The sequence below is a fragment of the Sciurus vulgaris genome (genome assembly GCF_902686455.1).
Source record: "Sciurus vulgaris genome assembly, chromosome: 10".
NCBI lineage: Eukaryota > Metazoa > Chordata > Mammalia > Rodentia > Sciuridae > Sciurus > Sciurus vulgaris.
Window position 1 is genome coordinate 75,819,832 of NC_136470.1, and position 26,818 is coordinate 75,846,649.

The 26,818-nt window shown below is 36.5% G+C and overlaps 1 protein-coding gene across 10 annotated transcripts in view; it reads right to left on the minus strand.

Annotated features, from left to right (window-relative positions):
• The window catches only part of LRCH3 (leucine rich repeats and calponin homology domain containing 3), a 120,063-nt gene that overhangs the window by 5,554 nt on the left and 87,691 nt on the right, over positions 1–26,818 (minus strand). For 3 of the 10 annotated variants that reach the window (XM_079156183.1, XM_079156181.1, XM_079156178.1), the window contains 6 exons: positions 22,588–22,659; positions 18,711–18,759; positions 17,879–17,986; positions 16,386–16,492; positions 15,689–15,826; positions 2,747–2,824 (listed from right to left, as the gene is read on the minus strand). In XM_079156183.1, coding sequence (XP_079012309.1) covers positions 2,747–2,824; positions 15,689–15,826; positions 16,386–16,492; positions 17,879–17,986; positions 18,711–18,759; positions 22,588–22,659 — 552 coding nt within the window. The remainder of the gene's footprint in view (positions 1–2,746; positions 2,825–15,688; positions 15,827–16,385; positions 16,493–17,878; positions 17,987–18,710; positions 18,760–22,587; positions 22,660–26,818) is intronic. The other 7 variants (XM_079156185.1, XM_079156184.1, XM_079156182.1 and 4 more) reach the window with 4 other exon arrangements.

Below are 26,818 nucleotides of genomic sequence, written 5' to 3' on the forward strand. Positions count from 1 at the left end.
TCTGAGAATGCCCATTTGTGTGTTTAAGCTAGTTTGTGTATTTATTAATTTTCCTTGGGGCTGGGGAGATAGCTCAGTTGGTAGAGTGCTTGCCTTGCAAGCATGAGGCCCTGGGTTTGATCCCCAGCACCGCCAAAAAAAAAAAAATTTTTTTTTCCTTTAGTTTGTCTAGACAAATGACCAATTTTTCAGCAGAAGTTGCAGTGTAGCAGGAAGCACCTAAAATTGGTGGTAGTGGTGGTGATAGGGATTTAGGTGGAAGGCAAAAGGGGAGACGGAATGGGAGTGATCTGTGTGGAATGCCCATTTCCTCTTTCTGGTAAGGGAGGAAGGAAGTGTTAAGAACCCCAGTCTGACCACTCTGGAAAAACACTCAGTCTTTAAAAATTATATTTTTTCTATCTGTACCTGCCTTCAAATGGCACAGCTCTGGTGGCTGGCTCATAATAAATACTATTAATCAATGCTTGAGAAATGCTGACTTAAATGCATGTTTGTTTGTTTGTTGATTACTGGGGATTGAATCCACAGGAGGGCTTTACCATTGAGCTACATCCCCAGCCCTTTTTATTATGAGACAGGGCCTTTCTAAGTTGCTCAGGATCTCACTAAATTGCTGAGGCTGGCCTCAAACTTGTGAGCCTCCTAGCCTTAGCCTCCCAAGTCACATAGGCGTGTGCTACCATGCCTGGCTTAAAGGCATGTTTGTTTGTTTGTTTTAATATATTTTTTAGTTGCAGATGGACACAATACCTTTATTTTATTTATTTATTTTTAGGTGGTGTTGAGGATCGAACCCAGTGCCTCATACATACTAGGCAAGTGCTCTACCATTGAGCCACAACCCCAGCCCTAAAGGCACATTGTTTTTATACTTTGTTTTGTGAGGCAGGAACATTCTGAAAGAATTCCAGGTTAGGGATTTTAAATGTGAGAGAGAAGATGGTTCTATGAGATCTACTGGGCAGGTATAATGTCTATAAGAGTTGGTGAACAGTACTTTTAACACAAGCTAAGTCAGCATGCCTTACTTCTTTTCTGTGGCTCCCACTCTCTATAACACCCTTTGCCACAATCTCTTATTCAAAGACACTGTGGTATGGAACTGGAGCAGGTAGTAGGCATGTTTGTATAAGTAGGAACACCTTCAGTACAAAGAAAGGAAGAATTGAAAGTTAATATGCACATATGAATATTAGAAACTGTTCATATGGAGAAAAAGCAGGCCAGTTTTTTAGAAACCATATGAATGTTCTTTTAAAATGTTTAAAAATGGCTTGATAAGCATTTATAAAATAGTAATACTAAAATAAAAATTTTGTTTAAATTTATAACTAAGTAAGTTTCAGTTCTACCTCAAGTTAAAAAGAATAAGGAGGGAAAAAAAGCCAGCAAAAGAAATAAGTGAAAAATAAAGAGTAGAACAACCATCTCTTCAATAAAAGAAAACAACCATATGAATTCTTGCTGGCTAATGCAGATGGACTGGAGAGCTGGACTCTCCTACTTTATAACATGAGAAAGAGCAGAAAGAGAAGGTTGTTCACTGGACAAGTGACGCTGTGGCCTTCTCAGCTCCTGGAAGAGGTATGTGAACTGGCTGAAGAAGGTCACTGTGAAAGCTACTGGAATACTGCTTGACTCTGAGAGCAATTATGGCATTCTTGATGAGCCCAGGGGCTAATCCTCAGTTTCTGACAGCTAATCAAGAAGGTGAAAGAAAAGAGGCAGGTTGGACAATATATAAGAATTGTAGGAGCCGAAAGTGTGGCTCAGTAGTAGAGTATGTGTTTAGCATAAATATGGCCTTAGGTTCAATTCCCCAGCATTATTCTTTCCCCAAATGATCAAATGGCACCAAGTTGTTTATTTCTTTATGTGTCTATATATATTACTAATATAATATTGCTTAAGAGTGTCATCCTTAGTTGCTCTTTAGTTACTTTTTATAAAGGTAATTGAATAAATAGTGTATCCAGGTTTTTTCCTTAATTGCACTTATAAATAAAGTTTAATTATTTGAACTATTGAAGGGTAAGAATATTATTATAACTGAGAAACTTGGAGGCAATAAATCCTAATAGAAGAACAAAGGCTTAGAAATAGCCTCTAGTATGACAATCTCTAAGATATTACAGCTTTGTAGAAAAACTTGTACAATCTGAATAAAGTCTATAATTTAGTAACAGTATTACTGTTCCAATATTACTTAGTTTAGACAACTGTACTATACCTATGTTAGATGTTAATACTGGGGAAAATTGGGTGAAGTACACTTAGGTACTCTCTGTGCTATTTTTGTAACATTTCTGCAAGTTTAAAATTATTTCAAAATTAAAAATTTTTAGGAGCATTAAAGGTGTTAGAAACTGAAGGCAACTGAAGCATTCTCAGTCTGAGATTCTGAAAGACAAATTCTACTGTTTGTACAGTTTTACACAAGCCAAACAGCTAGTTGGGATGTTTAGGAAAACGAAGATATTTTTCATTAATTACTTATAACATAACTTTTTAAATTAATATATTTATGATTTCATTGTGAGGTCCTGGGAAATAAGGAAAACAATAAAAATATTGATCAAAAGAATACCGATTAACTCTTACAACACAATATCATGTTATTAATTACCAACTTAGTTAAGCGCTAGTCCTATAAGTCTAGTGACTTGCATTTCTGATACATTTTAGGACAATAATACCTAAGTCTCTTTAAAAGGCAACACACAAAAAAGTGAAAATTTATTACCTGAGGTACACCAATTTTTCTGCAAGCTTCCAGGAAATTCTCCACATTTCGCCTGCATTTTGCCATTGTTAATTTAGGCTGTAATGATAAAAGAAAGGAGAAAAATTATGATATCAGGAAAGTTATAGAAAAATTTACTGACTTTAAAAATATTCTTGTCAATTGCTTCATATATTCACGACACTACAGACTAGGGAGTCAGCAAACGTTTTCTTTAAAATAGGATCAGATCATAAATATTAGTCTTGAGAGTCATAAGAACTGTTGCAAATACTCAATTCTGCTAGGAGGGGGAAAGATGAACCGAAGGGCTTAACTTGCAGAGAAACTGGGCACATAATGAAAACACAAGTGCTTTTCACGTAGGAGAATTCTTCAACAGCTAGAAATTCTCTCTCCTTGTACCAGTTTCCCTTTTTGCCTCACAGAAATGGAAGCAAAAGCAATATAATTAGCTACTCTTCCTATGAAGGGAAACGAGCAAGTCAGGATTTTTTTTTTTTTTTTTTTGGTGGGGAAGTACTGGGGATTGAACCCAGGGGCACTCAACCACTAAGCCATATCCCCAGCCCTTTTTATATTTTATTTAGAAACAGGATCTCACTAAGTTGCTTAGAGCCTTGCTAAATTGCTGAGGCTGGCCTTGAACTCACAATCCTCTTGCCCCAGCCTCCTGAGCTGCTGGGATTACATGCATGCACCACCATGCCAAAGATGAGTCAGGATCTTGATCTGAGTCTGGACTGTGCACTATGGAAGAGAGGCTCTAGCAGAAGAAGGGAGCTGGGCATTTTGTTCTACAAAAGAAGGAGACCTAAATTTCACAAATGCAATTGTTCAGATGCAAACATCTATGAAGGGCAAACTGAAACAATTTTGACTTACAGGTAGAAAACAACTGTTTCTGTACACAAGAAATGATAAATGCATGGAATTTGGGTTGCTAAGTTGAGAACTGGCTCAAGAATCACTACCATCTTACATGTAAATAAGAGAAAAGGCTGCTAACAATATAGCACTATATGGGGACTACCAGCAATGTAAAACCTAAAAGGTGTGGGTGAAGTGGAGCAGAATAGAAAATTTCTTCTGAGATGTCACCTGTAGAGATTTCTGATCAATGAAGGATGAAAGGAGAGGTGGACAATTTCTTTCCCCATTCATTCCTTCCTCCCTTTCCTCAGCATTTATTGCATCCCAGGGATGTAGGCTAGTCTTTCATAACTGAGATACAACTCCCTGTTATATTCTGATGAAAAGCCGTGTATCTACTCTTCAGAAGAATGCACATGTACATAATTTTAGGTAGTGCATGGAACCCCTGTTGTCATAGGAGTCCACAAATCCCAGGTTACAAATCCTTCTAGATGCTTCCAAATGGAATGGCTGATTAGCAGGAGAGAAGACTGCAGAGTCCCTATCACTCTAGAGTGTAGAAGAACTCATGATTTTGCCTTAAATAACAAATTTCATAGGAACCCACTATTCCCCCAAATTTTCCAGAACTTCAAATTACACAGCAGTTTTTGATAGCAAGATACAGCCTCTTCCATTTCTGTAATGTATAGTCTGTTCTGGATATTAAATCTGTATTGAAACGAACAAGAAATAAACAAGTTACCTATTTTGGACATCTGAAATGATTCAGAATTTTTTTTCCTCCTTTTTGTTTTTGGTACCAGGGATTGAACCCAGGGGCACTTAACCACTGAGCCACATCCCCAGCCCTTTTTATGTTCCATTTCGAGACATTGCTTGGGGCCTCACTAAATTGGTGAGGCTGGTTTTGAACTTGTGATTCTCCTGCCTCAGCTTCCCAAGTCACTGGGATTACAGGCATGAGCCACCATGCCTGGCTGATTCAGAGTTTTTCATGTCCTCTTCCTATTGAGTGGTTCGTTCAGTGAGCTGTCGCAGCACCATATTTGGACTGGTTTTTGATATGCCTGTGTACCTCTAAGAATGTGAATCGTACTACTTAACACCTATACCTACCCAACAACCAAACATCATTTTATCAAATATCGTTGATCTTCCCAAGATAACAAGATGAATTATAACTTAATGGTTGCAAACACTTAAAGGTTATAAAGACACATGACTTTCTGATTTATATTCTTCCCTCCAAATCAGACCATGACAGTCGACACACAATCTTTGTATGCCCATCAATAAGTTCGTCATCTGTCTGAATTTCTTTTAAAATGCCTGCATATACAACCTTCCCTCATAATGAGAGGTTCATTTTTTGAACTTAGGGAAATTGGTTTGTATACTATATCAAGAAACTCTTTTTTAAGTTGTATACACACTAGAATTAGCCAGCTCTCAAAGAATTATAATAAATTAACATATGTATGAAAGTAGCCATAAAAAAACTGCTATGTTTTTAATTTGTATTTGGTTTTAATTTTATATTCTCATCACAAAAATTATTCTAAGAAAGTAAACTACAAAGCTTGCTGTGTGGTTCTAAGTACAAAATAAGGGAAGAAACTGTCTACTATGAGGAAGACAATGTATGTGAAGGAAAAATAAATGTAAATATTTATGTTGAAAAGTGGTACTATAACAGAAACTCCATGAAAGCAATATTTATTGATTCCTAGTAATCACGATCACAGTTTGAAAGAGGGTTGTTTGCTTGTTTGTTTGTTTGTTAATTAAAATAGTGGACAGTTCTCATCTGGCTAAATTCAACTCCATTCCTTCATCCTCAAATGTTTTCATTTGGGGAATTTTACATATGCACACGTCTTCTTAATTTTATAGATCACTCAGTATCAAGAAAGATTCCCTACTAGCTGGGCATAGTGGTATGTACCTATAGCCCCAGCTACTTGAGAGGGTGAGTCAGGAGGATCACTTGAGCTTAGGAGTTCAAGGCCAGCATTGCAAAACACAGAAACATCGTGTCTCAAGAACAAATAAGTAAAAATTTCCCCTTAAACGATTAATTTTTCAAAATAAGCTATTTGATAAAAGGCCTCATTTTTTTTTTTATTATTTAAAAAAAAAAAAAGGAATTGATGATCTTGAGAGAATGAACCACTTGTAACTCATGTCTGTACATTTTGTGCCTGCCAGGATGCCTGGCTCTGGACATGGGCTCAATAAATGAGAACATTTTGTTGTTGATTTCCACTGGCAAGTCCTAAATGTTATCATTTCATCTTAGACCCTAATTTCTTTGACTAAGAAGAAAGTCCATGTATTTTATTTCTTTAACAAGTTAAATATGTATAAAATAGCTTAGTCACTCTTTCAAACCCACTTAATACATTAGCTCCTTGCTAGTATTTCCCCTGGAAATGAAGAATCTAAGCTTTGTCCTTTTTAAAGAAAAAAAAATTTTTTTCTTAATGCAGTTGACAGAAACTGGGAAGAACAGAAAGTGAACAAACACTTCTTCCCTTACTGGCATTGCCAAACAGCAAGGAAGTTCCTGTTCTCTTAGTCATCACCTATAGGACCGATGTGAAGGCTTTTAATTCATTGGGAGTATAGTTTACTTTGGTAGTGCTACTAGGGAAATGCAAATCAAAACTACACTTAGATTTCCTCTTACTCCAGTTAGAATGGCAGCCATCAAGAATACGCCAAGAACAAATGCTGGAGAGAATGCGGAGAAAAAGGAACACATTTACACTGTTGGTAAGATTGTAAATTAGTACAATAGCTATGGAAATCAACTGGAGGTTCATCAAAAGACTAGGAATAGAACCACGATATAATCCAGCTATACCACTCCTCAGTATTTATTCTAAAAAATTAAAGTCAGAATATTATAAAGATACATGCATACCCATGTTTTTAACAGCAGAATTCACAATAGCCAAACTATAGAACTAGCTTAGGTATTTATTAATGTATGAATAAAGAAAATGTGGGAAGAACGGCTTCATTTCCAGTACCACTGAAGGCAATTTGAAAATTGGTTAGAAGGAATCAGATTTTTCTAAAGAGGACAATCCCAGAGGGCTCTTGGAAGAGAGCAGTTTTGCAACTTTGTTCCCCAAATACGAAGAGGCTTATTTGAAAAAAAAATGTTGGCCTTTGGTGCAGAAGCAATCCTGGACCTGATCAAGGGTAGCAGACTTTTGGGAGATCCAAGATGGTGAACTAGAGGGAGGCTGTGTTCTTTGTGCTCCATAACGCTGGTTTCAAGCAGAGGATATCTGTTTCTCGGTGAGGCAGTTTCTGCTGCTTATTGATCCCCTGGTGTTTACCCATTTGTCTGCTGTGATGACCTGCGGTCTGCCAGTATATCGACGCCTTTTTTGAGTGCAGATTACTCACTGTCAGGCGTCTATCATCCACCATTTGCCTGCCTCTCTCCTGTCCATCGCCTGCCTTACTCCTATCCATCACCCAATGCTTGAGGTTCACCTCCTGATGATCCGACAACAGTCAGCAAACTGATCACCAACCACCAGTGGAGCATCAGCTGCCTGCTGCTGCCTGGAACTTCACTGTTACAGTACCTGCAGGTTTGATTACACGTGGCTGCCACCATTTTGAGACAACAGCCAGGCCCCGTAGGACCCCTGGCCGGACTGACTGAGCCTGGTCTTCAGGATCCCTCAGCCCGACTGATCACTCCCTGCCTCTGGGGCCCCCACATCAACTGACTGCTCCCTGCCGCCAGAACCCACAGACCAACTGACTGATCCCTAAAACCGGGACCCCAAACCGACTGATTGCACCTGGCCTCCAGGATCCCACAACTACACCAAACACACCCGGCCTCCAGGTCCCCTGCTGGACCAACTGCATCCTGTCTCTAGGACCTCCAGCTGACCACATCTACCCCTGAGCTTCAGCTCCCCATTTACCAACACATTTCGAAGCCGGAGCGGCCATCTTGGATAATCCTGGAAGCCATAGCTCCGATCTTTGGGTGGGGCAAATCCCATCCTGAGACGCCTGCTGGAGGCTTGAAGCTCACTGTCAGGTACCTCTCATGCATCAAGCTACTGAACACTGGGAGGTTTCATTAGTATATGACTGTTATACTGTAGATTTTCTTTTTTCTCCTTTTCAAAAAAATTTGTTTTTATTTCTTTACTTTTCTTGCTCTCTTTTCCTTTTGTTTACCTGTTCCCTCAGAGTCTCTTTCTCCCTTTTTTGCATGCTAACATCCGATTTCTTTTGATTACACTCTCACCTTTTCTATTTTCTAGAACTTCTGTATATTCTTTTCTTATCCCATTAACAGCCACATTCTACATCCCTCTGCATCCTCTTTGTCCTCCATTAGAAACTGCAGACCTTATTGCAAACCTGTTTGTTTTACCGAAGATAATATTTGAGCTCATTTTGTTTATTATAACAATTCTGTTATTGTCCCCACAGGGGCTATTTGGTCTAGGATTGCATAGTGTCTGATCTGGGCACTGCTAATATTGATCTCCCCTTAAAGAAAGGGTTTTGGGAACCTATAGGGCCACTCTGAGCCTATAGGGGGAAATCTGCAATACCCCAGATCTGCACTGCTACAGGGGAAGATACATGAACAACATGAAAAAACAAGGGAAGAAAATGATCCAAACAAATCTAGATTCTATATTAATAGAATCCAATGACAATACGTTAGAAGAAATGTCAGAAAAGGACTTCAGATTATACATAATTCAAATGATTCGCGAAGCAAAGGATGAGATAAGAGAGCAAATGCAGGCAATGAATGATAATACCAATAAGCTGAAAGAGCAATTGCAGGAAGCAAAAGATCGTTTCAACAAAGAGATAGCGATTCTCAAAAAAACCAAACGGAAATCCTTGAAATGAAGGAGACAATAAACCAAATAAAAAACTCAATGGATAGCATCACCAACAGACTAGACCACTTGGAAGACAGAACCTCAGACAATGAAGACAAAATATTTAATCTTGAAAATAAAGTTGCCCAAACAGAGAAAATGGTAAGAAATCATGAACAGAATCTCCAAGAACTATGGGACATCATAAAAAGACCAAATTTAAGAATTATCAGGATTGAGGAAGGCACAGAGATACAAACCAAAGGAATGAACAACCTATTCAATGAAATAATAGCAGAAAATTTCCCAAACCTGAAGAATGAAATGGAAAATCAAATACAAGAGGCTTATAGAACACCAAATACACAGAATACCAAATACACAGAATCATAACAGGTCCACACCAAGGCACATTATGATGAAAATGCCTAACATTCAAAATAAAGGTAGGATTTTGAAGGCCACAAGAGAAAAGCATCAGATTACATATAGGGGGAGACCAATATGGATAGCAGCCGACTTCTCAACCTAGACTCTAAAAGCTAGAAGGGCCTAGAACAACAAATTTCAAGCTCTGAAAGAACATGGTTGCCAACCAAGAATCCTATACCCAGCAAAACTAACCTTCAGATTTGAAGATGAAATAAAATCCTTCCATGATAAATAAAAGTTAAAAGAATTTACAAATACAAAGCCTGCACTACAGAATGTTCTCAACAAAATATTCCATGAGGAGGAAATGAAAAACAATAATGTAGGTCAGCAAAGGGAGGAACTACCTTAGAGAGAAACCACTCAAAGGAGAAACCAAGCCAACTTAGAACCAAAAATAAGCCCACTGACTGGGAATACAAATCATTTCTCAATAATAACCCTGAATGTTAATGACCTAAACTCATCAATCAAAAGACATAGACTGGCAGAATGGATTAAAAAGGAAGACCCAGCAATATGCTGCCTGAAAGAGACTCATCTCATAGAAAAAGACATCCACAGACTAAAGGTGAAAGGATGGGAAAACACCTACCACGCACATAGACTCAGTAAAAAAAGTGGGGGTTTCCATCCTTATATCAGATAAAGTGGACTTCAAGCCAAAGTTAGTCAGAAGGGATAAAGAAGGACGTTTCATACTGCTTAAGGGAACCATAAATCAGAAAGACATAACGATAGTAAATATTATGCTGCAAACAATGGTGCATCCCTGTACATCAAACAAATCCTTCTCAATTTCAGGAATCACATAGACCACAACACAATAATTCTGGGTGACTTTAATGCACCACTGTCACCACTAGATAGATCTTCCAAACAAAATCCAACCAAAGAAACCATTGAACTCAATAACACAATCAATAACCTAGACTTAATAGACATATATAGAATAATCCATCCATCAACGAGTGGATACACTTTCTTCTCAGCAGCACATGGAACCTTCTCGAAAATAGACCATGTGTTATGTCACAAAGCAGCCCTTAGGACATGCAAAAAAACAGAAATACTGCCTTGTGTTCTATCAGATCATAACGGACTGAGTAGAAATCAATGACAAAATAAAAAAAGGAAATTACTCCAACACTTGGAGACTAAATAATATGCTATTGAATGAAACATGGATAACAAAAAACATCAGGGAGGACATTAAAAAATTCTTAGAGGTCAATGAGAATGACGATACAACATATCAAAAATCTCTGGGATACTATGAAAGTGGTACTAAGAGGAAAATTCATTGCATGGAGCGCATTCCAGAAAAGAATGAAAAGTCAACAATTAAATGACCTAACATTACAGCTCAAAGCCCTAGAAAAAGAAGAACAGAATAACAGCAAAAGTAGTAGAAGACAGGAAATTATTAAAATCAGAGCTGAAATCAATGAAATTGAAACAAAAGAAACAATTCAAAAAATTGACAAAACAAAAAGTTGGTTCTTTGACAAAGTAAACAAAATAGACAAACCCTTAGCACACTAACAAAGAGAAGACTCAAATTACTAAAATTCGTGATGCAAAAGGAAATATCACGACAGACACCACTGAGATACAGAACATAATGAGAAGCTACTTTGAAAATCTGTATTCCAACAAAATAGAAACTACCGAAGACATTGACAAATTTCTAGAGACATGTGCTCCTCCCAAACTGAACCAGGAGGACATACACGATTTAAACAGATCAATATCAAGCAATGAAATAGAAGAAGCCATTAAAAACCTACCATCCAAGAAAAGCCCAGGACCAGACGGATTCTCAGCCGAGTTTTACAAGACCTTCAAAGAAGAACTCATTCCAATACTTCTCAAAGTATTCCAGGAAATAGAAAAGGAGGGTACCCTACCAAACTCATTCTATGAAGCTAATATCACCCTCATAGCCAAACCAGGAAAAGACACATCAAGGAAAGAAAATTTTAGACCAATATCCTTGACGAATATAGATGCAGAGATCCTTAACAAAATATTGGCAAACCGTATCCAAAAACATATTAGGAAAATTGTGCACCACGATCAAGTGGGGTTCATCCCTGGAATGCAAGGATGGTTTAACATCCGTAAATCAATAAACGTAATCCATCATGTCAACAGACTTAAGGATAAGAATCATATGGTTATTTCAATTGACGCAGAAAAAGCGTTTGACAAAATACAACACCCCTTCGTGCTCAAAACACTAGAAAAAATAGGGATAGTAGGAACATACCTGAACATTGTAAAGGCTATTTATGCTAAGCCCATGGCCAACATCATTCTTAATGGAGAAAAACTGAAACCATTTCCTTTAAAAACAGGAACAAGACAGGGATGTCCTCTTTCACCACTTCTATTCAACACTGTCCTCAAAACTCTAGCCAGAGCAATTAAACTGACTAAAGAAATTAAAGGGATACGAATAGGAAAATAGGAAGTTAAGCTGTCACTATTTGCTGATGACATGATTCTCTATTTAGAGGATCCAAAAACCTCCTCCAGAAAACTTCTAGACCTCATCAATGAATTCAGCCAAATAGCAGGCTATAAAATCAACACGCATAAATCTACAGCATTTTTATACGCAAGCAACGAAACAGCTGAAAGGGAAATGAGGAAAACAACTCCATTTGCAATAGCCTCAAAAAAAATAAAATACTGGGCATCAATCTAACCAAAGAGGTAAAAGATCTCTACAATGAAAACTACAAAATATTGAAGAAAGAAATTAAGGAAGACCTTAGAAGATGGAAAGATCTCCCATGTTCTTGGATAGGCAGAATTAATATTGCCAAAATGGCCATACTACCAAAAGTGCTATACAGATTCAATGCAATTCCAATTAAAATCCCAATGACGTACCTCACAGAAATAGAGCAAGCAATCATGAAATTCATTTGGAAGAATAAGAAACCCAGAATAGCTAAAGCAATCCTTAGCAGGAAGAATGAAACAGGGGGGTATCGCAATACCAGAACTTCAACTATACTACAAAGCAATAGCAACAAAAACAGCATGGTATTGGCACCAAAATAGACAGGTAGATCAATGGTACAGAATAGAGGACAGGGACACAAACCCAGATAAATACAATTTTCTCATACTAGACAAAGGTGCCAAAAATATGCAATGGAGAAAAGATAGCCTCTTCAACAAATGGTGCTGGGAAAACTGGAAATCCATATGCGACAGAATGAAACTAAACCCCATCTCTCACCCTGCACAAAGCTCAACTCAAAAATGGATCAAGGACCTTGGAATCAGACCAGAGACCCTGCATCTTATAGAAGAAAAAGTAGATCCAAATCTTCACCTTGCTGGCTTAGGATCAGACTTCCTTAACAGGACTCCCATAGCACAAGAAATAAAAGCAAGAATCAATAACTGGGATAGATTCAAACAAAATAGCTTTGTCTCAGCAAAGGGAACTATCAGCAATGCGAAGAGAGCCTACAGAGTGAGAGACTATCTTTGCCATTCATACTTCAGATAGAGCACTAATTTCCAGAATATATAAAGAACCCAAAAAACTCTACACCAAGAATACAAATAACCTAATCAACAAATGGGCTAAGGATATGAACAGACACTTCACAGTAGAAGATCTACAAACAATCAACAAACATATGAAAAAATGTTCACCTTCTTTAGTAATAAGAGAAATGCAAATCAAAACTACACTAAGATTCCATCTCACCCCAATTAGAATGGAGATTATCAAGAATACAAGCAACAGTAGGTGTTGGAGAGAATGTCGGGAAAAAGGTACACTCATATATTGCTGATGGGACTGCAAATTAGTACAGCCACTCTGGAAAGCAGTATGGAGATTCCTTAGAAAATTTGGAATGGACCTACCATTTGACCCAGCTATCCCACTCCTCGGCCTATACCCAAAGGACTTAAAATCAGCATACTACAGAGATACAGCCACATCAATGTTCATAGCTGCTCAATTCACAATAGCCCGACTATGGAACCAACCTAGATGCCCTTCAATTGATGAATGGATAAAGAAACTGTGGTATATATATACAATGGAATATTACTCAGCTATAAAGAATAATAAAATTATGGCATTTGCAGGCAAATGGATGAAATTGGAGAATATCATGGTAAGATAAGCCAATCTCAAAAATCCAAAAGAGGAATGATCTCACTGATAAGTGGATGATGACACGTAATGGGGGGTGGGAGGGGGGCAAGAATTGAGGAAGGAGGGACTGTATAGAGGGAAAAGAGTGGTGGGAGGGGTGGGGGGGAAGGAAAAAATAACGGAATAAATCAAACATCATTACTCTATGTAAATGTATGAATATGCAAATGGTATGCTGTTACTCCATGTACAAACAGAAACAACATGTATCCCATTTGTTTACAATAAAAATAAATTAAAAAAAAAAAGACTTTTAGCCCATATATCATAGGGCCAGAAACCTATTGGCAAGGAGTGTTTCATTTGAAAAGGTAGTATGGATTCTTCAGGATGATGTTGTGTGTGATATCATTAAAATAGGGTCCTTAGTAAGAAATAGGAACAATTTGTAAAAATAAGACAATGGCTTATTGGTCCGAAAGATGCTACGTTGAAGGCATTGGAACTCCTTACAAACTGTTATGTTATAGTTCATGCAAATAGAATTTCAGCCACTGGACCTTTTAGTGGCTTACAAGAGATTCGAAAAGTAGTTCTGGATACTATGAAGAATATTCATCCCATGTATAACATTAAAACCTAATGAGGGCTGAGGAGATAGCTCAGTCAGTAGAGTGCTTGCCTTGCAAGCACAAGGCCCTGGGTTCGATCCCCAGCACCGCAAAAAAAAAAAAGTAACAAAGTAAAACCTTAATGATTAAATGAGAGTTAGCAAATGATTCTGAATTACCATCACAAAGGTGGGAAAGATTCTTGCCACACTTCAAACACAAAACTGTGAATAAACCCAAGGAACCAAAGAAGAAAACTGTTAAGAAAGCATACACACCAGTTCCACCACCACAACCCAGAAAGTCAGATTGATAAAGAATTGGCTAGTGGTGGATACTTTTTGAAGGTGAATCAAAAGAAGCAACAAGGGCTGGGGATATAGCTCAGTTGGTAGAGTGTTTGGCTCACAAGTATAAGGCCCTGGGTTCAATCCCCAGCACGGAAAAAAAAAGAAGCAACAAAAAATGGAAGCAATAAAGGCTAAACAAGCAGAAGCTCTCAGTAAGACACAAGAGGAAAGAAACAAAGCATTTATTCCACTTAAAGAAAAAACAGTTGTGAAACCTAAGGAAGCATTTACTGAAACTAAAATTGATGTGGCTGCCATCAAAGAAAAGCTTAAGAAAGCAAAGAACAAGAAATTAGGAGCTCTTATAGCTGAAGAAGTTAAGCTTAAGATGGAAGCAGATGAAAAGAAGAAAAAAAGGAACATTAAAAAAATAACCAAAACCCCCTGAACTAGAACTAGAACTATCTCCTTTAGTAAAGGATTTTGAGATACCAGGGCGTTAGTTGCCTTATGTGTGAGGAAATAATATTTCTGAGTTGCTTTTGTTCACATAATATTCTTTATAAATATATTCTATTCTTGGGGCTGGAGAGATAGCTCAGTCGGTAGAGTGCTTGCCTTGCAAGCACAAGGCCCTGGGTTTGATCCCCAACACCCCCCAAAAAAAAAAAAATTCTATTCTTGGAAAAAAAGAAAATGTGGTATATATACAAAATGGAGTTTTATTCTGCCATAAAGAGAAATGAAATTACATCTTTGGCAGGAAAATGGATGGAACTTGAGAACATTATGTTAAGTGAAATAAACCAAATTCAAAAAGTCGAAGGTCATATGTTTTCTCTCATATGTGGAAACTAGAGAGGAAAAAGGAAAAGAAAGTGGCAGGGGGTCTTATGAAAATCAAAGGGAGATCAACAGAGTAGACAAAAGGAACCCAGGGGAAGGAGGAGGGGAAGGAAAGGGGAAATACTGGGGAATAAAACTAGCAAAATTATATTGCTATATTATGTACATAGACAAATATATAACAATAAATTCCACAATTATGTGTAATTACAATGCACAATGAAAATATGAAAAAAAATTTTTTGTTGTATCCCCACTATCTCCACTAAGATAAACTTCTAATTCCTTGACATGTTTCATAACGTCTTTGCAACATGGGCCTGGCTCAGCTCTCTATCTTTATCTCCTGCCATTTGTACCTATACCCAATGTATGATTCATTCTGAACAACTTAATAACTCCTTGAATATGTCATGACCGTTCCCCGCATCAGCCCCCATAATGCTAGGGATAAACCCAGGGACTTGAGCATGCTAGGCAAGTGCTCTACCACAGAGCTACATTTTCAGCCCACTTCTTTAGTTTTTGAACATTATGCCCAGAATGCCTTCCTCTTTCTCTGTATTGCTGGCAAATGTCTACTCATACTTCAAGAAATTATTTCAAATTTGATCTCTAGGAAGGCTTCCCTGAACTCTCTAGGCAGTTAACTAGTTCTTTTTTGTATCTTTATAGCATACCCCTTACATATCTCATAACATTTATCACATTACTGAAAATTATTAACATGTCTATTTTTCTCTAGAAGTGAAACCAAGAAGGCAGGGATTAGACCCTTTGCATCCCTAACATTCAGCAGAATGACTGCCACCGTGCTTAACAAATGTCTTATAAATAGTCACCACTTTTTAGCATTATAAACTTACCACAGCTGGTGAGGGAACATGAATGCTTGGGACAGATCGAGGACGCACATGATTGGCCAAATGGCAAAGAACAACACCATCAGTTAGAGCTGCTCCAAGATCACAAGGCAGAGACACTTTAAGCCGGTACTCTATATGCTGACAGAACAGGAAAACATGTAATACAGTAATTGAAGACTGATTAACATATAAGACATAATGGAGTTACAATGGAATATACTTAGTTAGAAATCAAGATAAAAAGGAAATAAGGAGATCATACATGTATATATGGCAGCTAGGGTTAGGGTGCAAAGTACAACAGAAATTCATATACAATTTTCTGAGTAAAAAGATAAAAAGAAAAAAAAGGACTAGATTCTCTTTCAATTCCAAAATAAAATAGCCAATCTCTTACCACATGTAAATGTGTATGTACATGTGTATATGCATATAAATTATTATTGTAAGATTTCTTTAAAACATGAAGTAGAAAGGAAATAAAAATAATTTAAAATGCATAGGGCTAAAAATTACCCTTTTTTTTTTCCTTTGGCAAAAAGTTGAAAAGAATTTCCTTAGTAGCAAAATTTCTTTTACATTTATCACAAAAACACAACCATAATGGATACTTACTAATTCTGTGTACAAGTGATTATGGGATTATAGACTATGGTAGTATCACTGAAAAAGTGCAATTCAAAGGTAATGTACGTACTTTTCGTAGTTGGTCTATTAATTTCAGCTCTTCTTCCCTCTGTCTTGATATGGGATCTGTAGAATCTGTGGTAGGTACAGAAGATGGGAGAAGAGGTGAAGCATGGCCTAGAAAATTATTAATTTGTTAGATAAAAAAGTGATTGCCAGTGCTAAGAAGATACATCTGTCCAATGTAAGGACATCATTTGCAAGGACATCATTTTCTGCTCTCTGGATTGAGTTTTTAAAAATGTTTTTATGATGGAAAATTTCAAATATACACAGTAACAACAGAACACTATAAAAAACTCAGAAATTTTCATTACCCATTTGGCTTAACTACTTTATTTAATTCCATCAAATTAAAAATGGTTTAATTGAAAAAAATACAGAAAACTACACACATAGCAGAGATCAATAATTTTCCACAAAAGTGAGACAATAAATATTTTTATCAGTACTAATTAATTAGTAAATGAAACACTGCTAGTGCCTTTAAAAGCCCTCTTGCTTTCCCTGCCCATCAAGTACCCGAAGATTACCAGTATGCTGACTTCAAAAGCCATTGATTAGTTTTGCTTATTTTTTAACTTTCTGTAAATTAAACCATGGTATGCTTTTTCTGTGTGTGTGTGGTGCTGGAGATTGAACCCACGGAATTGTGCATGCAAGGCAAGCACTCTACCAACTGAGCCTCATCCCCAGCTCATATTGTATGCTTTTGTGTCTGGCTCCTTTTGATTAACATGATGAGATTTATACATGTAGTGGTATAGAGTTATTTGTTCATTTTCATTACCTTTATGGTATTCCAATGTACAGATACACCACAATTTATTATACATTCTATTTGGGGCTATTATGAATAATACTGCTATGAACATTTTTGGACCTTTTTTTGTATACACATGTGCATATTTCTCAAAGTAAAATTGCTGGTTATGCAGCATACAAATGTCAACAGTTTATCAAGACAGAAAAATGTGAATACAGCCGGGCATGGTGGTACACACCTACAATCCCAGTGACTCAGGAAGCTGAGGCAGCAGTCTTGCAAGTTTAAAGCTAGTCTCAAAATAAAAAAATCAAAAGAGCTGGGAATGTAGCTTAGTGGGAAAGTGTCCCAAGGCTAAATCCCTAGGAGGTGTGTGGTGAGGGGTGGGCAGCAAAAATTGTTTAGCTGGGTGTGGTGGCATATGCCTGTAATCCCAGCTACTCAGGAGGCTAAGGCAGGAGGATTGTAAATTCAAGGCCATTTTAGTATCCAACCCCCACAACCAAAAACCAAAAGACATAAAAACAGCTGCTTTTAGGTGATTCTAACAAACTTTCTAATCAAAACAAATTTAAGCAAGATGCTCTAGATTTAATGTCAGTGAGATCACAGACATCTACAGAGTTTAAAGCTTCTGGTATAGAAGTTTAAAAGATGTTATAGTTAATGTCTTTATATAAAGCACCTTCCCAGCCCCAAACCTGTCTTGCCCCACCTTTAAAATCACTATCACATACCTTTATTTGTTTCTGCCCTGACAGATGCTCGGAAAAGGAAGCTTTCAGGGCGTGGGGGCTGATTTCTCTGGATAGTAGCAGGATAAGAATATGCAGTGGAATGATGAACTAAATCAGTATGGAAAAGCAAATGAAATGAAAGGAGATAGAAAGCAATTTAAATGTAACGTAGATGTACATGTCACAGTCACAAAGTTCAATAAGTAGTGCATAAAGAAAAAATCAAACATGGCAACGATATAAAATGATAACTGTATTTTTTTTTGAGGGGGTGGTACTTGGTATTGAACCAAGGAGTGCTCTGTCACTAAGTTACATCCCTAGCCCTTTTAATTTTTTTTTTTTTTTTTTGAAGACAGGATCTCAATAAGTTGCTGAGGCTGGCCTCATACTTGTGTCCTCCTCCCTCAGCCTTCTGAGTTGCTGGCATTATATGTGTGTGCCACCATGCTTGTTGAGAATTCTGTTTATTAATGAAAATTATGGCACAGAAAAGTAATCCTTAGAGCAGGGAGGCTCCTTGTATGGATTTTTAATTCTCATGTTATTTTGGTATATCGATAAATACAGAATAAATGCTAATATACTGAACATACCTTCTTGCAAATCTATAGCCCTGCTGGCTCATGCTCATTTGTTCTCATCGAATGGCTAAATAGTGGAATTATCAGTTGAATTAAAAAGTGGGAAATGTTTAGAAAGTTTTCAATTTGTGTCTGATTTCTATCTCAGGAAAATAAGTCACAGGTCTCTAACTGATCAACTTGACCAAGAAAATTCTGGTAAAGAATTATAATCTTGATATAGTTAATTGCACTTTTGTGTCTATTACCTGTTTCTGTTGTAGGTGAACTTGATATGGCAGTAGGTCTGTCATCACTCTGTGGAGAAAGACACAGCAATAAATAGTATTCAAGAGGACGGACTTTCCACATTTATGCTAACTTTGGGACTATATAAGAAAAAAAACATGCAATTCTCTTTCAAATTTAAGTCTAGAAATGAAAATTAGTGAAAAGAATTTTGCATATTATTTAAAAATTTTTTTTTTAGTTGTAGATGGACACAATACTTTTATTTTACTTATTTATTCTTTATGTGGTGCTGATTGAACCCAGTGCCTCACACATGCTAGGCAAGCACTCTACCACTGAGCTACAACCACAATCATTATTTTCTTATTATTTTTATTTAGCTTTTAATTTTTTACAGACTGCATTTTGATTCATTGTACACAAATGGGGTACATAATTTCATTTCTATGGTTGTACACACAATCATTATTTTCCAAAGACAAACTTTTTGTGTTTATGTAAAGTATTCTCTAAAAATACTCTAACAGGCCTTTCCAAAGACCAAGAAATGACCAATAAAAGGCATCAAATATATGTGAAAGAACAAAATTTCATTTTCTAAAAGCAGTTCTTTGGAATAATTTCTAAAGCACTTTTTTCCTCTGGAGAATAATATTTAATCTTTTGGGAAACAGTGATATAGGTTTCTTCATTTGAATTAGAAAAAAATGTTTTTAAGAGATGATGTCTTTCCTAGGATAATATTTGAGTTCAAGAGGATTTCAATTCTCTGATGAGTAGAACTGTAAAAAGGAGGAGGAACTAGCTAAAATGGTGTAAAGTTTACCTTAAAAAAAGGGAAATGTGATTAAGCTAATATAAAAATATGTTCAATGGCTGGGTTAAAGATGCTGGGGGCTGGGGAGATAGCTCAGTTGGTAGAGTGCTTGCCTTTTAAGCACAAGGCCCTGGGTTTGATCCCTAGCACCCCCACCCCCCCAAAAAAAAAGATGCTAAAGCCTTGGCAGGGGAGCAGAATTAAACAGTCTTGACATCTAATTAAATTTAAACATATTATAACTTTATGGTATGATAACTAAGATACTTCTAAACCAGAATGACTTTAAAACTAACACATACATACATATCTGCTCTCCCCCTACCCTACCCTGGGTTTCAATAGTTTCACAAATCTCATATCTCTAGTTGAAGTTGGGTCAGATGAAATAAATAATGACAGAATTTTAATTGCAAACAAGGACAAGGAAAGAGCCATGCAGTTGAGAATATTCTTGGATTGATCTAGAGACAATTTTCTGGTAATGATGCCTTAGTTTGATACTTATGGGCTGAGAATCAAGATTTGAAAGTTAAGATCTGAAAAGCAAGCTGCACTTGCCAGGCATGGTGGCACACCTATAAACCCAGTAACTCTGGAGGCTGAGGCGGGAAGATTGCAAGTTTGAGGCCAGCCTCAGCCAACTTAGTGATGAGACCCTATCTCAAAAAAAGGGGTGAGGCGGGTGGGGATATGGCTCAGTTGTTAGTGCTTCTGGGTTTAATTCCTGGTACCAAAAAACAAAATAAAATAAGGTAAGCTGTGCTCTTGAGGTGGGCAGTGGATTATGTTTCCAATGAAAAAGACATGTTCATCAAGATTATAGATGCATATAATCTAAATTTTAGGTATTAAGAAAAAAAGTAATTTAATTGAAAACAAGTAATAGGAACTAGTAAAAAGGAATCAACAGGCAAATGAGGGAAAAGCTGGATACTTTAGATGGAAACAAAAGACTACTGTTATTTTCAAAGATAGGAGCTAGGAAGGAGAAAGTCAGCTAAATGAAGACTCACTAAAGTATCAATGATACAAATAGAAAAATATTTAAAGGTGAAGGTTATTCTAGATATGGAGGAAAAATATTTTTAAAAATTTAAAAGAATTATTCATAGGCCAGAGACTAGAAATTTAAGCATTTTAAGGAATAAAAGGAGAAATTTAATAAGCATCTTTATTAGATGAGAAGCATCAAAACAAATGATGCTGAGGGCAATAAATGTTCTCCACCTCCAGAAATAGCAACAGATACCATGCAACACACCTGAGGGAAACCAAAGCCAGAAGGCAAGAAACTTGTAAAATGATGACTTTTAAAATCTACTTTTATTGAAATTATAAATCTAAGTAACTTGCATTTTAGGGCACTAAAATAATTAGTTGAAATCACATTGGGATCATTAATTTTGTTTGGGAATTCTTGGAGAACAAGAGAGAAAAAAGAAAGATTATGAAATAATCTCAGAAATTGATATGAATTCAAATTTTAAGCCTGGCTAAGAAACAAAAACCAAAAAATTATGCCTAAATCCAGTATATAATTGCTGCAAAGATAAAATTAAAAAATAAATCTTTTAAAACTAATTTGACAGCCTAGCAAAGTCAGTAGAAGCAAAGTCAAACTTTTTTATCTTAAATCCAGTGAATTTTATGTTTAATTTCATAGGGTAGTCACTATAAGAGAAAATATGGCCCGGATTATGCAACTTCTGGCATATTTGTATTTGGCCTTTATCAGCTATGACTCAGATTAAAAGTGCCAATGCCATAGGTATCCCTTGAATATAATGAATTAACTTCTCTCTTACACATGTAAAATGGTTATGCACATTCCTTGAGAGAACTGTGGCAAAAAAAAGTCACCAAAATAATGTTCTGTTGTACAAATAAGGACTCAACTGAGAATAATTAGAAAAAAAAAATTAACATGGAAAATAATTCAGGTTGAGTTTTTTTCAGGAGTCATGCGGAGAAGTCAACAGAGGTAAATAATAGCTTTCAAATGTAAATTCTTACATAAAGGTTGCTAAGCAACTGGAAAAAAGATATCTGCCACAGCAGAACAGATATGCTAGTCAAAGAGAGGATCTTCTTGACAGTGATAAGTTTTAATAATTTCTTATGTATCCTAAAATAAAGGCGCAACTACCATCCCCAGAGATCTTCAAAAAATAAAATACTATAGGCTCTAAATTTTTAGAATTTAGATTAAATTTTTCAAAAAGGTAGAATTCATCATCTAATATTACTGTTGACATAAAGGACGGGAAGGGCTGGCAATTTTTTTCTTTTTGTAAACTTTTATTTACTTATTTTAATTAACTTTTGGCAATTTTTTTTAAAAAGCCAAACGGTAAATATTTTAGGCTTGCAGGTTGTTATGATCTCTGTCACAACTATTCCAACTCTGCTATTTACAGCAAAAGCAGACACTGACGATACATAAACCAAAGGGATTGGCGGTGTACCAATAAAACTTTTCTTTTGTTGGTACTGGGGATTGAACCTGGGGCACTTAACCACTGAGCAACATCCCCAGAGGTTTTTGTATTTATTTTGAGACAGAATCTCACTAAGTTGCTGAAGCTGGCTTCGAATACACAATTCTTCTGCCTCCGCCTCCTGAGCTGTTGAGATTATAGGCAATGCACCACAGTGTCTGGCAAAAATAAAACTTTATTGATTTCTGCAGCAGGTTTGGGCAGTGATAATTTTACAGACTGGGACTTATTATTTTACTTGCATATTAGACAGCAGAGTTGTTTGATACTATCTATTCACCATGGTAAAATAAATCATGACAAAAATAACCTGTGATAAGAAAACAGAAGAAAATTTCAAACAGAATCTGAATGTAAAGAATTAATGCAGGCTCTATGACTATCTCTGACATGATAAAACTTGCAAGAAATCTCAAGTGAAATCAGTGTTAAACTCAAATAGTTTCATAAGCTTAGGTATATTTCTGCAATCCTAGATTTCAGATTGCTGTTATCACCAATCTATTGGAAAATTTAAGGCCTACTTTGTGCAGTCCCTCCCCAAATTTCCTGGTGAATTAATGTAATAAGAGATACCTTAAGAGGTGTGAAGGCAGAAGAATGAGGCAGGGTAGCAGCACAGCCCACTTGATTCAACCCTGACAGCGACTAAATTTCAAAAAGAGGAAGAGAAGAAACAGAAGGCAGCATTTATGTTAAGAAAATGACAGGCAGGCAGGTCTGATCAGTGAAATTAGAAACGGGAAAGTCATTGACACACTTTTCAAATGCTTTACCAAAGTTTGAAGGAGAATATTTTGGGGGAAAAACCCCCATCATTTATACAACATAGGTTTTTCACTTATATAATCCAGGATATTTGTAATATCTCATACTATATTATGAAGAACCAAGAGGCCTGAGTTAAAAAAAAAATGATTTACACAGAAACAAAACTAAGAACATAAATATTTTTAGCAAAATAGTTTTCAGAATATTGAGTCCTCTGTTGTTCCTATGACAGGGAAAACAAACCCAGTCAAGGAGCTCATTTTAACTGAGTAGAACTGGCATGAATCAGAACAATATTTTCAATATTAATCCAAATAAGATTTATTATAATCCAATTTAAGGCTCTGATGTGAGAAAACAGGACATGGCAATTCCGCATTACACATTAAGGATGAAGCAGAATTTCATTTCTGCCTCTGTGAAATTCAAATGATTTATAAGAGGGTAGGGATGAATCCTTGTCCCCGCTCTTTTTAATCCTTTATCTTTCACCAGTCAACATACAACTAGTTAGGTAAATTACATTAGAAATACTGTTAGAAACTACCATCTATATGTGATTATTACTCAACATTTGAATTTAAAATAAAAAAGAAGCCCTTATATGAAATTTTGATTATAGGTAAGATGGTCAACACATGGGAAATAAAAATCAGAGATTTTCAGAAAAGGAAGAGAATGATATTTTACCTATTATGACAAGAAAATGTCAAAAGCTTAAAGACATTAAGGTCATTATAACTTAAATAATAAAAAATTTAAACTAGGACCACAAACCATGCGATAAATGAATAAGAACATAGGTGGGTGGGTATGTATGTATGTTTGTAATTTATTTATTTAGTTATTAGAGCCTGAACCCAGGGGCACATGACCACTGAGCCACATCCACAGTCCATTTCTGTATTTTATGTAAGAGACAGAGTGTCAATGAGTTTTTTAGGGCCTCACTATGTTGCTGAGGCTGGCTTTGAACTTTCAATCCTCCTGCCTCAATCTTCTGAAAGGCTGGGATTACAGGTGTGTGCTACCACACCCAGCATAGGTGGACATTTATAAAAGGGTATATGTGTATTCAATAAAATAATATACTTTTTTACTTTTCTTAATTTTGTTGAATTTTAATTTATTTTTATAGTAAACAAATGGGACACGTTTGTTTCTGTTTGTACATGGAGTAACAGCATACCATTTGTGTAATCATATATTTACATAGGGTAATGATGTTTGATTCATTCTGTTATTTTTCCCTCCCCTCCTACCCCTCTTATCCCTCCCCTCCCACCCATCTTTTCCCTCTATACATTACCTCCTTCGCCATTCTTGCCCCACTCCCACCCCTCATTATGTGTCATCATCCACTTATCAGTGAGATCATTCCTCCTTTGGTTTTTTGAGATTGGATTATCTCAGTTAGCAAGATATTCTCCAATTTCATCCATTTCCCTGCAAATGCCATAATTTTATTATTCTTTATAGCTGAGTAATATTCCATTGTATATATATACCATAGTTTCTTTATCCACTCATCAATTGAAGGGCATCTAGGTTGGTTCCATAGTCTGGCTATTGTGAACTGAGCAGCTGTGAACATTGATGTGGCTGCATCTCTGTAGTATGCTGATTTTAAGTCCTTTGGGTATAGGCCAAGGAGTGGGATAGCTGCGTCAAATGGTGGGTCCATTCCAAATTTTCTAAGGAATCTCCACACTGCTTTCCAGAGTGGCTGCACTAATTTGCAGTCCCACCAGCAATGTATGAATGTACCTTTTCCCCCAAATCCTCTCCAACACCGATTGTTGCTTGTGTTCTTGATAATCTCCATTCTAATTGGGGTGAGATGGAATCTTAGTGTAGTTTTGATTTGCATTTCTCTTATTACTAAAGAAGGTAAACATTTTTTCACGTTTGTTGATTGCTTCTACATCTTCTATTGTGAAGTGTCTGTTCATATCCTAAGCCCATTTGTTGATTGGTTTATTTGTATTCCTGGTGAAGAGCTTTTTGGGTTCTTTATATATTCTGGAAATTAGTGCTCTATCTGAAGTATGAGTGGCAAAGATATTCTCCCACTCTGTAGGCTCTCTCTTCACATTGCTGATAGTTTCCTTTGCTGAGACAAAGCTATTTTGTTTGAATCTATCCCAGTTATTGATTCTTGCTTTTATTTCTTGTGCTATGGGAGTCCTGTTAAGGAAGTCTGATCCTAAGCCAACAAGGTGAAGATTTGGACCTACTTTTTCTTCTATAAGATGCAGGGTCTCTGGTCTGATTCCAAGGTCCTTGATCCATTTTGAGTTGAGCTTTGTGCAGGGTGAGAGACAGGGGTTTAGTTTCATTCTGTTGCATGTGGATTTCCAGTTTTCCCAGCACCATTTGTTGAAGAGGCTATCTTTTCTCCATTGCATATTTTTGGCACCTTTGTCTAGTATAAGAAAATTGTTATTTATTTGGGTTTGTGTCCATGTCCTCTATTCTGTACTATTGATCTACCTGTCTATTTTGGTGCAAATACCATGCTGTTTTTGTTACTATTGCTTTGTAGTAGAGTTGAAGTTCTGGTATTGCGATACCCCCTGTTTCACTCTTCCTGCTAAGGATTGCTTTAGCTATTCTGGGTTTCTTATTCTTCCAAATGAATTTCATGATTGCTTGCTCTATTTCTGTGAGGTACGTCATTGGGATTTTAATTGGAATTGCATTGAATCTGTATAGCACTTTTGGTAGTATGGCCATTTTGACAATATTAATTCTGCCTATCCAAGAACATGGGAGATCTTTCCATCCTCTAAGGTCTTCCTTAATTTCTTTCCTCAATGTTTTGTAGTTTTCATTGTAGAGATCTTTTACCTCTTTGGTTAGATTGATTCCCAAATATTTTATTTTTTTTGAGGCTATTGCAAATGGAGTTGTTTTCCTCATTTCCCTTTCAGCTGTTTCGTTGCTTGCGTATAAAAATGCTGTAGATTTATGCGTGTTGATTTTATAGCCTGCTATTTGGCTGAATTCATTGATGAGGTCTAGAAGTTTTCTGGAGGAGGTTTTTGGATCCTCTAAATAGAGAATCATGTCATCAGCAAATAGTGACAGCTTAACTTCCTATTTTCCTATTCGTATCCCTTTAATTTCTTTAGTCAGTTTAATTGCTCTGGCTAGAGTTTTGAGGACAGTGTTGAATAGAAGTGGTGAAAGAGGACATCCCTGTCTTGTTCCTGTTTTTAAAGGAAATGGTTTCAGTTTTTCTCCATTAAGAATGATGTTGGCCATGGGCTTAGCATAAATAGCCTTTACAATGTTCAGGTATGTTCCTACTATCCCTATTTTTTCTAGTGTTTTGAGCACGAAGGGGTGTTGTATTTTGTCAAACGCTTTTTCTGCGTCAATTGAAATAACCATATGATTCTTATCCTTAAGTCTGTTGACATGATGGATTACGTTTATTGATTTACGGATGTTAAACCATCCTTGCATTCCAGGGATGAACCCCACTTGATCGTGGTGCACAATTTTCCTAATATGTTTTTGGATACGGTTTGCCAATATTTTGTTAAGGATCTCTGCATCTATATTCGTCAAGGATATTGGTCTAAAATTTTCTTTCCTTGATGTGTCTTTTCCTGGTTTGGCTATGAGGGTGATATTAGCTTCATAGAATGAGTTTGGTAGGGTACCCTCCTTTTCTATTTCCTGGAATACTTTGAGAAGTATTGGAATGAGTTCTTCTTTGAAGGTCTTGTAGAACTCGGCTGAGAATCCGTCTGGTCCTGGGCTTTTCTTGGATGGTAGGTTTTTAATGGCTTCTTCTATTTCATTGCTTGATATTGATCTGTTTAAATCGTGTATGTCCTCCTGGTTCAGTTTGGGAGGAGCACATGTCTCTAGAAATTTGTCAATGTCTTCGGTAGTTTCTATTTTGTTGGAATACAGATTTTCAAAGTAGCTTCTCATTATGTTCTGTATCTCAGTGGTGTCTGTCGTGATATTTCCTTTTGCATCACGAATTTTAGTAATTTGAGTCTTCTCTTTGTTAGTGTGC